The following is a 12,716-nucleotide window of genomic DNA, read 5'->3' as shown; positions in this document are numbered from 1 at the left end:
GAGGAATTCTGAATTCAGACGGCAAGCAGCTTCTTACCCAGACATTCTGCCTCGCGGCATGAAGTGGCCACGTCGCCCTCTGCCCCCACCTAGAAAGGACACGAGAATTTTAAAGACATGTTCCTACTACAAATCGGGAGTTCTTTCAAATCATGTAGCCCTTCTTTTTTCTCCCCCTAGAATTATCACGGACAGGCAAGAGAGCTCTAGAAGCAGGGGGCTGAGAACCAAGTAGCGAAGAGGCTAAAAGGTGCTGGGAGCCAAAATCCTTGTCAAGGACAGCGATGCTTTGATTTCATGGATGAGGAACTGGGGAGAAGGACCATGGCTTGTTCCAAGCTACTTAGCAGTTTTCACAGGGAGCTGCTTGAGCTGCAACAACGTCAGTTGGTTATTGGGCAGTCCGGAAATGTAATAAATAAATAAAATAGGCCTCCTTCAGGGGAAGCCCTCCTCTCAGTTCCACTACCATCACAGGCACGAGGGCGTTCTCAGCGGCTGCTCCAGCGCTCTGGAACTCCCCTTCCCAGGGAAGCCAGGCTGGCTCCCTCCTTGATGTGCTTTTGGAGGCAGGAAAATGCTTCCTTGTTCTGGCAGGCCTTCGGAGAGTAATCTGGACCTCCGACTATGCCTAGGACTCTGTGACGTATTTTGAATGCTTTAAATGTTTTAATATTGAAAGGCGTTTAATTCTAATTTTAACTTAGGTATATTTCTATTTAGAGGTTTTAATTGTATACGTGTTAGTTTTGTAAATATACAATTAAAACCTCTAAATAGAAATATGCCTAAGTTATACGTGTTAGTTTTGTAAGGTGAGCCTCGTGTGGCGCAGAGCGGTAAAGCAGCAGTTTCTGCAGCCGAAACTCTCCCCACGGCCTGAGTTCGATCCCAGCGGAAGCTGGTTTCCAGCAGCCGGCTCAGGTCGACTCAGCCTTCCATCCTCCCGAGGTCGGTAAAATGAGGACCCAGTTAGCTGGGGGAAAGGGAATCATGGCCAGGGAAGGCAACGGCGAACCACCCCGCTATAAGGCCTGCCAAGAAAACGTCAGCGAAAGCTGGCGTCCCTCCAAGAGTCAGTAATGACTCAGTGCTTGCAGGAGAGGTTCCTTTCCTTTCCTAGTTTTGTAAAGCTGCCTTGAGGCCCAGCACTGGGCAAAAGGCAGGATACAAATATCATAACAACAACAACAGGAAAAAAGCAAGTGCTGAGCTGGGATGCATTACCTCGCCACCGCTCCTGGTCCCGCCCCACTGGTTCCCCGTCGCTGTTGCTTTGCCAGGAGCGATCCGGGGGGCCTTCGAATTTTCTAGTGTGATCTGCCCAGTCACGGCCATCCCTGCAAAAGAAGTGATCACTTACAGGCATAGCCTTAATCCATTTACAGAGGAAGCTGAAATCCCTCCAAAAAACACATACATCTTTCACGACAAACTCATCATGGGCGGCGTGTGAGACTTCTGTTATCCATTGCACCCTGCTGTGCTTTCTGAAAATGTAACTCTGTGTGCGTGCACGCACACACACACACACACACACACACACACACACACAAACACCCTTTAGAAATGGTCATCTGGCACCTCATTAACAAACAGGTCTTTAACGACTCCTTTGAATGGCTTTTCTGACTGACTGGTTATGGCACAGTATTTTATGATTGCATTTGTATCCGCCTTTTTTCCTTCAAGGAACCCAAGGCGGTGTGCATAATCCTCCTCTTCATTTTATCCTCACAACAACCCTGTGAGGTAGGGTTGGGCTGAGCATCTATGACTGGCCCAAAGTCACCCAGTGGGTTTCCATGGCCGAGTGGGGACTAGAACCCGGATCTCCCGACTCCCAGTCCAACACTTTAGCCGCTACGCCACACTGGCTATCAGTATGAGTGTTAATAGTTTCTGTTCTAGTTTTCTCAGTCGCCACCAATGATCTAAGGAGACAATCACCTTGCTAGGAGTATTTCTGCAGACATCTCTTATCAAGTAAGAATCTGTATATTATACTTTTGTTAAAAGCTTTTTTATATGATTTATACAAGCTTTTATGTATAGGCCTTAGAGCCTTCATGAAGTATCAATATTAAATACACGCATAGGCCTTTGCGGCGATATGACTAATTAACTTCATTATTAACCTTCATCGTTTTACAGTCCTATGTTATGTGTTGTCCAAAAAAGTGTAATTCAATGCATTTTTAATACTATAGCCCCCTGAGGAAGGCCTTTGAAATAAAGTATTTTAAGCCTCCTGAGAACCTGTTTCTCCCATTTTTTCTGTCCTGACCTGGATGCTCTCCTCCTTGTGAGCTGGGTTTTAACACAGACAGCATCTGCGCACTGGCAAAACCTTATTCCATGCCCTGGTCTTTCGGGAACAGGATGCCCACATTTCAAAGGGAGCAGTATCTAGGTTTGAGCACTGCTGCGAGGTGATCTACCCCCACTCCGTAAGCACTCACCGTGACTGTGGGGGTATTCCCCGCCCCTCGCTCATGCGCCTATCTGAACCATAGCTTCCCCAGCCATCCCGAGAGTGTCGATCTGGTCCCCCGTGCCGTTCGTCACTGTAGCGCTGGAAGAGAGGACAGAGATAGACGTATGTGGGGGTCTTGCCCTAAGGTAAATACTTTCTGGACATCAGCGTTCCACGAGATTAGTTCAATAGTATCTCTTCTCGATCCTCCCAAAGTGCAGGACATGGAATCATGGGCTCAAGTTATAGGAAGCCAGATTCCGGCTGGACATCAGGAAAAACTTCCTGACTGTTAGAGCAGTACGACAATGGAATCAGTGACCTAGGGAGGTTGTGGGCTCTCCCACACTAGAGGCATTCAAGAGGCAGCTGGACAGCCATCTGTCAGGGATGCTTTCAGGTGGATTCCTGCATTGAGCAGGGGGTTGGACTCAATGGCCTTAGAGACCCTTTCCAACTCTACGATTCTATGTCTCTAACCGAACAACGGGTTCACCCGTCCCAACACCTAGCCTTGCTAAATTAATATATAGGATTAGATATTAACGTGCTAAGTAAGGAATTACTTGGCATCTATTTTATTAGATTGTAAGCCTATGCGGCAGAGTCTTGCTATTTACTGTTTTACTCTGTACAGCACCATGTACATTGATGGTGCTATATAAATAAATAAATAAATAAATAAATAATAATAATAATAATTGCTAGCGGCAAGATGGTTGATAGCCAAGCATTGGAAAGATCTAAAGCGCTTTGTATTGGGAATTGGTTTCAGAGCGTATGGCAGATCGTCCTCTTAGAAAAACTGACTCAAAAATTAAGGATAGCGTGAGGACAACTAAGTGAGAGCAAATTTGAAGGGGTGTGAAGGAAATTTATGGATTTCATGAAGAAGGAGGAGGAGGAGGAGGAGGGAGAATTCCTCCATCAGCATACACAGTTATGGAAGCATAGGTTTAAAGAATGGAAGCCCCGTTCTATACAAAGATGAAAGAAAATATGGTCTGCAATAGCGTTATCCAGGGTTTAAGAGGGGGGGAAGAAAGGAAACAGAATGTCTTAAGTTAATGACTAATAATATTAAATCCCGGCGGGAATCTGTATCGAAAGTGAATATATGAATGATGTAATATTTGACTTATGTAACAAGAAACCAAAGAAGAAGAAGAATTTAAAAATTCAATAAAAGGGGGGGGAAAGGGAAGAGAGGAGAGATTTTACCAGTTGCTGGGGAACATGGGTGGGAAGGTGCCCTGCTTTTTGGTCCCTGGTCGACGGCTGGTTGGCCACTGTGTGAACAGAGTGCTGGACTAGATGGACCCTCGGTCTGATCCAGCCTTGGGACTCTTCTTATGTGCTTATGATGTGCTCGATAAACTCTCTCATAGCAGGCCCTACTTCGACCCCTACCCTGGCAGGGTTTCCCTAATGCCCAGTGAAAATACTTTTACGCCTCTAAATGTACGCGCCCATTTTTTGTAACTGCTGGGCAGGCACCCAGATTCATTTCAACCCTGACAGCCCGTGTCCTGTTCTGAACCTTTGAAGAGGAGCGTTCTGCTGACCTTCCCTCCTGCCTTTTTTTGGGGGGTGGGGGTGGGGGCTTACTTGCCACACAGCCCTGTCAGCTTCACACACACACCCTTCTTTCCATCAGCTCAGTTCTCCGAATCCAAACGTGTGAACCACCCAGAGAGCTTCAGCTATTGGGCGGTATAGAAATGCAATAAATAAATAAAATAAATATTCACCAAACTCCCTGCTATTTGGCCATCAAATAACGCGAAGATGCATGCAGGCCAACTGAGATGGCATCCTGTTTATTCTGAATGCAAAATGTGGATGACCTTGAGAGGAGAGCACATTTTTTGTCCCTAAATCTCAGAGCGAGCTCAACATCTGGCATCTGCGAACGAACAGCTATTAAGTCTATTTCTGACTGGTACCTCTAGTGACAAACAAACTCAATCTCCTTTGCAAAACAGGCCTGTCCGTTAAGGATGGAGTCTTACTGCAATGCATTATACGTGGGGCTGCCTTTGAAAACGGTCCGGAAGCTTCAGCTGGTACAAAACAGGGCAGCACGGTTACTAACAGTGACTGGCGGACGAGATCACATCACGCCAGTCCTTTTACAACTTCATTGGCTGCCAGTCCAGGTCCGGGCCCGATTCAAAGTGCTGGTATTGACATTTAAAGCCCTAAACGGTTTGGGGCCAGGTTATTTGAAGGAACGCCTCCTCCCATATGTACCTGCCCGGACCTTAAGATCATCTACAGGGGTCCTTCTCCGGGAGCCCCTGCCAAAGGAAGTGAGGCAGGTGGCTACTAGGAGCAGGGCCTTCTCCGCTGTGGCACCCCGGTTGTGGAATGAGCTCCCCAGAGAGGTCCGCCTGGCGCCTACACTGTACTCCTTTCGTCGCCAGCTGAAGATCTTTTTATTCACTCAGTATTTTAACACTTAATTTTAACTTAAATTTAAATTATACTGTTTTAACTCTGTATTTTAACCTTATATCAATTTTGCTGCGTGGTTTTATCCTGGTTGTGCTTTTTATACTGTATTTTGTGCTTTTAACCTGTTGGTTGTTTTATGATGGTTTTAATTTTTGTGAACCGCCCAGAGAGCTTCGGCTATTGGGCGGTATAAAAACGTAATAAATAAATAAATAAATAAATTGAGGTTTCAAAATGCAAGCAGCCCAAGCTTTAAATGTTTTCACGGCAACCAACCCTACTCACCTGTCCGTCTCTGTCTCCCATCATTCCTCGTGACCCTTCTCTCCTGGAAAGAGGAAGATAAGCTAGGTCAAGTTCTTGCTCTAGGTTATTCTCTGCAAGGGAACGGGTACCAAGAGTCCGTTTCTAGGAGCATCCTGTTCTTGAGGAAGGGGGCCAGAAGGAGATTCACAACACATTCACTCACTCTACTGTGGGCCTGAGGAACCCGGTGGCCTCCAGATGTTGCACGACAACTCCCATCACTCCAAGCCAACGTGGACCTTGGTCGGGGATGATGGGAGTCGTAGCACATCACCACACGTCGGGTCACAGGTTCACCGGCCCTGTTCCACTGCAATGCGGACTTGAGAATGAAATTTATATAAATGCTTTTTATCCAAGAACGGCTTTCAGGGCAGCTTAAAATTAAATTCTGCAGGAAGCGATAAAGGTGTGTGCACTGAAGGAATGCATGAGGAGGTTGTGAGGCCTCGCTCCACATCCCAGTATCTGCCCATTCAGAACTTGCTGGGGGAGAGGGGAGAACACCTTACATGAGCCAGAGTTTCCCATCACATGGAGCCTCTTCTGACTGGCTCCGAATGTGGGGTGTTGGGTCATCTGAACACCACCCCTTTTTCTCTCCCTCTCCCTTCTGGTCCCTTGATGAAAGAGTTTGTCCCTCCAAAGGGAGGAGATAAAGACACAGCTGCAGATGGACTTAAGTCTGGTAAAGAAACAGTCCATGACTCTGATACAGAACCTAAAATGTGCTATTAAGTGCAGCCCTGTCTGAAAAGAAATAGATCTGTTCCCCTCCCTCCCTCTCCCCCATCATGACAATAGTAATTTTGCTGATGAAGATCAAAGCCTCGCTATGGAGACTGTCAAGTAAATCCCATACCTTTTCAACTGGCACCTCAAGGGGGGGGTCACTATATCCCCCCACATCCACCCTTTTCCCTCCTAAGACAATCTTTCCACAAGTGTTTGCCTGAACATAGAAGAAGGCTGGAACAGAACTGTATCCTTCACTCATGCTTTGAGAACGTTTTTGTTGAAGAGTGGAGCCTAAGTCCTGTAAGTGAAATCTCCCCACGGGGCTCACCTGTCGAGTGAATGGTCTTGGTAGTGCCCGCGATCTCGGTGTTCAAAGTCATGGAACCGGTCTTGGCGGGTAAAATCCGAGCGGTGACGGTCCTCCAGGGCCATCCGCTTGGCTTCGGGCCAGTACGGGTCATCCCTCCTGCGAGGCAAAGTTAGATGAAGAGATCAAGACAGAAGGTTCCTTCTACCCAACTCCCTCTGTTCTCGCTGCACCAAAACAAGTTGATGAGATCCGAGGGAAAAAGAAAGAAAATGGACCACAATACGCTTTGATAAAAATCAGAGATTGATGAAAGATAGCAACCCCAGAAATATATAGAATACCTCTCCCTGCTGGATTGCAATAAGTTTATTCCGCCTAGCTGGAATCTAAAGGTGACTGAATGCTTTAATCACCTATTAATTCCTTATTCTGCCATTTAACGAGGCTATGAAATGGTAAATTACAATTTGAGAATTGAAAAAAAAAAAAACTATCCCTCTTCTGGAAGCTGTCCTTTTTCTGGCAAAGGGAGAGTGCCAAGACTCTTGTTCATGCATTGGTTATTTCTCGGTTGGACTACTGCAACCTTCTTCTCACTGGCCTTCCTTCTTCTCACATCAGTCCGTTGGTTTCTGTCCACCCCTCTGCTGCTAAGATCATCTTCTTGGCTCGCCGCTCTGACCATGTTACTCCGCTGCTGAAATCTCTTCATTGGTTTCCAATTCACTTCAGAATCCAATATAAACTTCTCCTGTTGACCTACAAAGCTTTTCACGGTCTAGCTCCTTCCTATCTCTCCTCTCTCATCTCACACTATTGCCCCGCTCGTGCTCTTCGCTCCTCTGATGCCATGTTTCTCGCCTGCCCAAGGGTCTCTACTTCCCTTGCTCAGCTTCGTCCATTTTCTTCTGCTGCCCCTTATGCCTGGAACGCTCTTCCAGAACATTTGAGAACTACAAGTTCAACCGCAGCTTTTAATGCTCAGCTAAAAACTTTTCTTTTTCCTAAAGCTTTTAAAACTTGATTTTGTTCTGACTTTATACTGTTAGTTTTACCCTACCCAGTGGCTGTTTACCCTACCCTGTGCCTGTTTGCATTCTCTTCCCCTCCTTATTGTTTTATTATGATTTTATTAGAATGTAAGCCTATGCGGCAGGGTCTTGCTATTTACTGTTTTACTCTGTACAGCACCATGTACATTGATGGTGCTATATAAATAAATAAATAATAATAATGTTTTGCATGCTGAAGGTGCCGGGTTCAATTTCTGGCATCTCCATTTGGAACAGCCTTTCCCAATCAGATGCTGCTGGACGACAACACCATCATCCCCACCTAGTATGGACAGTGGACAGGAATAATGGGAGAAGTCATTCCATTTACGACCTCCAGAGGAAGCTCTGCTCGTCATTGCGAGACGAAAAGAATGCTGTCGTGAAGAACCTCAATGGTGGGGCCTTCTCTGGAGTGGCACCCACCCTCTGGAAAACCCTCCCTCGTGCAGTTCAGGAGGCAGAAAACGTAATCTCTTCTAAACTCCTCCTAAAAACGTATCTTTTTAGGCAAGCCTTCCCTGGACTGTAACGTTTTCTGGTTTTTATGTGGTTTTAAAAAAGTTTTAAATTGGATCCCTATATTATGGTTTTAGCTGTAAACTGCCCAGAGAACCTAGGCTGTTGGGCAGTATAAATATGTAATAAATAAAGAACAAATAAACACGATCTGAGGAGGACCAAGGTTGGGAAAACGCTGAATTAAAAGATAGGAGTTTCATTTGCTGCCGGGTCGGGGTAGACCAGCCTTCCACAACCGGGTAACTGGTGTTGGACTTCAGCTCTCGTCATCCTAAGCTAGGGTGGGGCCATGCTGGATGGGGACGGAGGGCGTTGTAGTCAAAAACGACCCTGCACACCTGCACGTAACTTCCCCACAAGATACAGCTTTCTGTAAATGCACCCCTGGGGACGAGAGAACCCGCCCGAGGTTCGCTCGAAGTTTGCTCCTAGGAACGTGGCCGTCAACGCGCCCTCACCTCCCGTCCGCGTCGTAGGGCCTCCTCGGGGCCACGCGCCTCTCCTGCTCGTAGCGCAGCTGCTCGTGCTGCCGCCGCAGCTCCTCCCGCCCCCGTTGGATGCGCTCCTGCTCCCTCCGCCTCTCGTGCTCGATGTGGATCCGCTCCCGCTCCAGCCGCTCCCGCTCCAGCCGCTCCCGCTCCAGACACCGCCTCTCAAACTCCAGCTTCACCCGGGCGATGTCAATCCGCTCCCGCTCCTCGTGCTCCCAGATGGCTTGCAGGCGCTGCTGTTTCTCCTGTTTCGCCTGGTGTTCACGGGTGCTGTTAAAGGAGGGGGACAGGAATGCGTAAAGCCCAACAATGCAGGTTGGCCTCGGATTTAAAACCACTCGCCTGGTCACCGCGGGTGAGCAGGAATTCCACGCAGGCGAGCGAGCAGGCCGGCCAAGGAGGGACAGAGCAGCCTCTCTCTGCTTCCGGGTGGTAACGCAGCAGGTGGCGAAAGGGAAACAAAGTATTCTGCCCCTCTTTCACCAGTCTCCTGAGCTTCTTGCCCACACAGAGCGGTGTCTTGTTTTTAAACTACCCTGGTTTTTACTCATAGCCTGCAGGAGGGCATGGTTGGCCGACTGGAACAGTGAACATACTGCAACATTTTGTTGCAGGCCCCACTTTTTATACTCTCATCCCGAGCATTGAGTTTGTTCTGACTCTATACTGTTAGCTTCTCCCTACCCGGTGCCTGGTTACACTTCCCTGTGCCTGTTTGCATTCTCCTTCCCTCTTTATTGTTTACTACAATTTATTAGATTGTAAGCCTATGCGGCAGGGTCTTGCTATTTACTGTGTTATCTGTACAGCACCATGTACATTGATGGTGCTATATAAATTAATAATAATAATAATAATAATAATAATAATAATAATAATAACAACAACTGATCAGTTACTGCAGCATTCAGGTCCTCCCAGACCAAACACTTGCTTTTAGAATAGGAACAATTAAACATTTTAAATAAACATACAGAACTTAACGCCTCAATGAGGTCCACTCCCAAACGGCTTTGGGATACGTTTACATTAACGCACACACAAACAGTAGCTATTTTAAGAGTTCTCTGTTTCTGTGGTCACTCTGGTTATTTGAGACATACAGGAAAACATCTGCAAGAACAGTCTTTAGCCTAGAAGTTAGAATCTTCACAGAATAGCAGGGCTAGTCCGCTTGCTCTCTTGCACACTAAGCAGAAGGGAACCTCATGGTAAAAGTCTCAACTTCCCATTCTCGTTGAGCCGACAAGAGAGCAGGCAGCAAGAGAAGTGTGGGCTGAGAACGCAAGAAGACCAAAGCCAGGATCGGGTCAAAGGTCTAACAAGGGCCACATTCTGATCAAGATGCCCCACTGGTAAGCCCGCAAGCAGAACAGGAGCGCCACAGCACCTTCCCGTTGCTGTTCCCAAGCAACTGATAGGAGAAGCACACCATCTTTGATACCGAAGGTGACGTTAGAGCCATCACGACTAGTAGCCATAGGTAGCCTTATCCTAGAATATGCTAGGAGAAAAGACATTCACCTTTATAGAACTTTAAGTGATCTTTCCTGCTATTGGAAGTCTCTGAAGAGGCAAGAAAGCCAATTATGCCATGTCTGATACAAGGAGAGGGCATAGCCCAGGTGGGAACCCCACTGAGGTCGTCTTAGAATCACAGAATAGCAGAGTTGGAAGGGGCCTACAAGGCCATCTAGTCCAACCCTCTGCTCAATGCAGGAATCCACCCTAAAGCATCCATGACAGATGGTTGTCCAGCTGCCTCTTGAAGGCCTCTAGTGTGGGAGAGCCCAGAACCTCCCTAGGTAACTGGTTCCATTGTCGTACTGCTCTAACAGTCAGGAAGTTTTTCCTGATGTCCAGCCGGAATCTGGCTTCCTTTAACTTGAGCCCGTTATTCCGTGCCCTGCACTCTGGGAGGATCGAGAAGAGATCCTGGCCCTCCTCTGTGTGACAACCTTTTAAGTATTTGAAGAGTGCTCTCATGTCTCCCCTCAATCTTCTCTTCTCCAGGCTAAACACGCCCAGTTCTTTCAGTCTCTCTTCATAGGGCTTTGTTTCTAGACCCCTGATCATCCTGGTTGCCCTCTTCTGAACACGCTCCAGCTTGTATGCATCCTTCTTGAATTGTGGAGCCCAGAACTGGACGCAATACTCTAGATGAGGCCTAACCAGGGCCGAATAGAGAGGAACCAGTACCTCACGTGATTTGGAAGCTCTACTTCCATGAATGCAGCCCAAAATAGCATTTGCCTTTCTTGCAACCCTATCGCGCTGTTGGCTCATATTCAGCTTGCGATCTACAACAATTCCAAGATCTTTCTCGTTTGTAGTATTGCTGAGCCAAGTGGAGTTTCTATATTCTTGCGGAGTATGGAAACTCAACTTGGTCGTGGAAGTTGTATGGCATGCAAAACCAATATGTTCATAATCATTTGCTAAGCATGGGCCTAGCTGCCTTGGCTTCCAGAGAACAGGCTGATAGGATATAGAATGTCAAAACCCTTGAATTCTCAACTCTTGAAACCTTGAAATACGTATTCTGAAGGCACGGCATAGCTCTGACTTATACCACAATTTCTCTGTAGGACAGGAAGGGTTAGGACACAAGTGAGGTGACAGCTTCTCTTGGGAGGTGGAGTCATTCACTTTGGGGGACAAAACAATGGGTGAGCACAAACTCTTTTTCTGAACGGGAAATGCCTGTCAGTTATCTAACCTTCTGCTGAGGGTCAGCAAAACCACCACTTCCCAGCTAAGCTCTCTAAAACAGGATAAGGGCTCAGAGTCTTTGGAGAAGTGTCCCTTGAGAGTCTTTCAACACTGAGAAAAAAGTTCCCGCTGGGGAATCTGTGGACAGCAGGACTGATAAGGGAGGAATCATTTAACAGGTGTGTACTCAAAGCAGGGAAAAACCTTCTCATTCCCTGCAAGTCACATTAGGGCTAAGGCTTGCCTTGCCAGGATGGTCATTCGAAGACCCTGATTCAAGCTTGGCTAGAGGAAATCTCAAACCTATCTCGAAGTATCTTGCATCTGCTTCTTCTCTGAGAAGGCTTCCATGTCATCACATCAATCTCATGGGTCCAGGCGGACACTCCTGTGCGGGACACTCCTGTGCGCAAGGCAGGAGATGGCAAAGACATTGGTGGGCCTGCTGCCCGGCTGTCACAACTTGAGTTTTGGTGACCATCTTTCCTGTCCTAATGAGGAAGTACTAGTGACACACACAGAGAAAGAGCCTGCCTAGCCAGCTGAGGTGCTTAAATGGCTACCTTGCAGGACCACTGAACGTGGACCACAATCTCTTGACAGTGCCTCCCTCTGAAAAGTGGTCCCCTCAGCAGCATCCCTCTGGCTCGATGAGTGGGAACTAGCTAGTGAGTCTCTTGCTACTAGAAGGTGGATTCTCCAACTGAAGGGGCTGTTTGAGACAGATCTGGTGCAGCCAAGGGACCTGGAATGGAACTGAAATCATGAGCGTGGTGCACGGAATTTGCAGACCGGCACAGAGTTGATGGGAACTTGAGTGGGTTCATGACTCAGAAAGACTTCCTTTGAGACGGTGTCCAATATTGATTACTCTGACGGAATTTCTGAATTGGGAAGAGCTCCCGGACATGAGACACTAAACAGGGAAATGAAACAATCATATCCCCGGCAGACTATGACCCACTGAGAACACCAGAAGCTGCCTTACACCAGGTCACACTATTTGTCCACCTAGCCTAGAACGGTCTCCTCTGACTGGCAGTTGCTCTCCACTGATGGGAGTAGAGATATTTATTTATTACATTTCTATATTGCCCAATAGTCAAAACTCTCTGAGTGGTTCACCTCTTACTTGATGCCTTCAATTGGAGATATTGAAGATTGAACCTGGGCCTTTCTGTATGCAAAGAGGTGCTTTTAGCTATGGTTCTCTTGACAACAAACCTAAGCAATGATAGAAATGTATAAGCCACCCACCCCTGTCCCAAATGGCAGTGGAAGCAAGGTCAAATGGGACCACCTTGAACCGATATCTTTTGGCCATCAGTAATTGATGGTCTAAGTACACTTCAGTTCCATCAACAAGTCACCATGAGGTCTCCAGAACTCCCTTCCTCAGAAATGGGTTGAGAATTCAGAGATCCCATATGGCTCTTCAGTGCCCATTTTAATGAGGAACTGTGAAGAATATTTGGGGGTGAGGTGAGAGAACCATGCAGCGGTAGCTGAGCAATGGTAGTTATGAGCTGCTGATGCTTAGCTGGGTTGCAGGAGATGGTGGGGAAGAAGGTGCCTCTCAAGAAGGAGCTCAGTTTGAACGTGTAGCCCTGGTGAGCTCACCAGTTGAAGGTCATTCCTACACACAGTGAAGC

General features: G+C 47.2%; 1 protein-coding gene across 1 annotated transcript in view; it reads right to left on the bottom strand.

Annotated features, from left to right (window-relative positions):
• Positions 1-12,716, bottom strand: part of LOC134412980 (scaffold attachment factor B1-like) — a 42,108-nt gene that overhangs the window by 1,687 nt on the left and 27,705 nt on the right. Inside the window, exons 15-20 of the mRNA XM_063146994.1 lie at positions 8,320-8,622; positions 6,306-6,443; positions 5,219-5,261; positions 2,463-2,575; positions 1,228-1,340; positions 38-89 (exon numbers count right to left, since the gene is read on the bottom strand). Of these exons, the coding sequence (XP_063003064.1) occupies positions 38-89; positions 1,228-1,340; positions 2,463-2,575; positions 5,219-5,261; positions 6,306-6,443; positions 8,320-8,622 (762 nt within the window). The remainder of the gene's footprint in view (positions 1-37; positions 90-1,227; positions 1,341-2,462; positions 2,576-5,218; positions 5,262-6,305; positions 6,444-8,319; positions 8,623-12,716) is intronic.

The sequence above is a fragment of the Elgaria multicarinata genome, chromosome 23 (assembly GCF_023053635.1).
Source record: "Elgaria multicarinata webbii isolate HBS135686 ecotype San Diego chromosome 23, rElgMul1.1.pri, whole genome shotgun sequence".
Lineage (NCBI taxonomy): Eukaryota > Metazoa > Chordata > Lepidosauria > Squamata > Anguidae > Elgaria > Elgaria multicarinata.
Note: the sequence above shows the minus strand (reverse complement) of the source record. Positions and strands in the feature narration are given on the sequence as shown.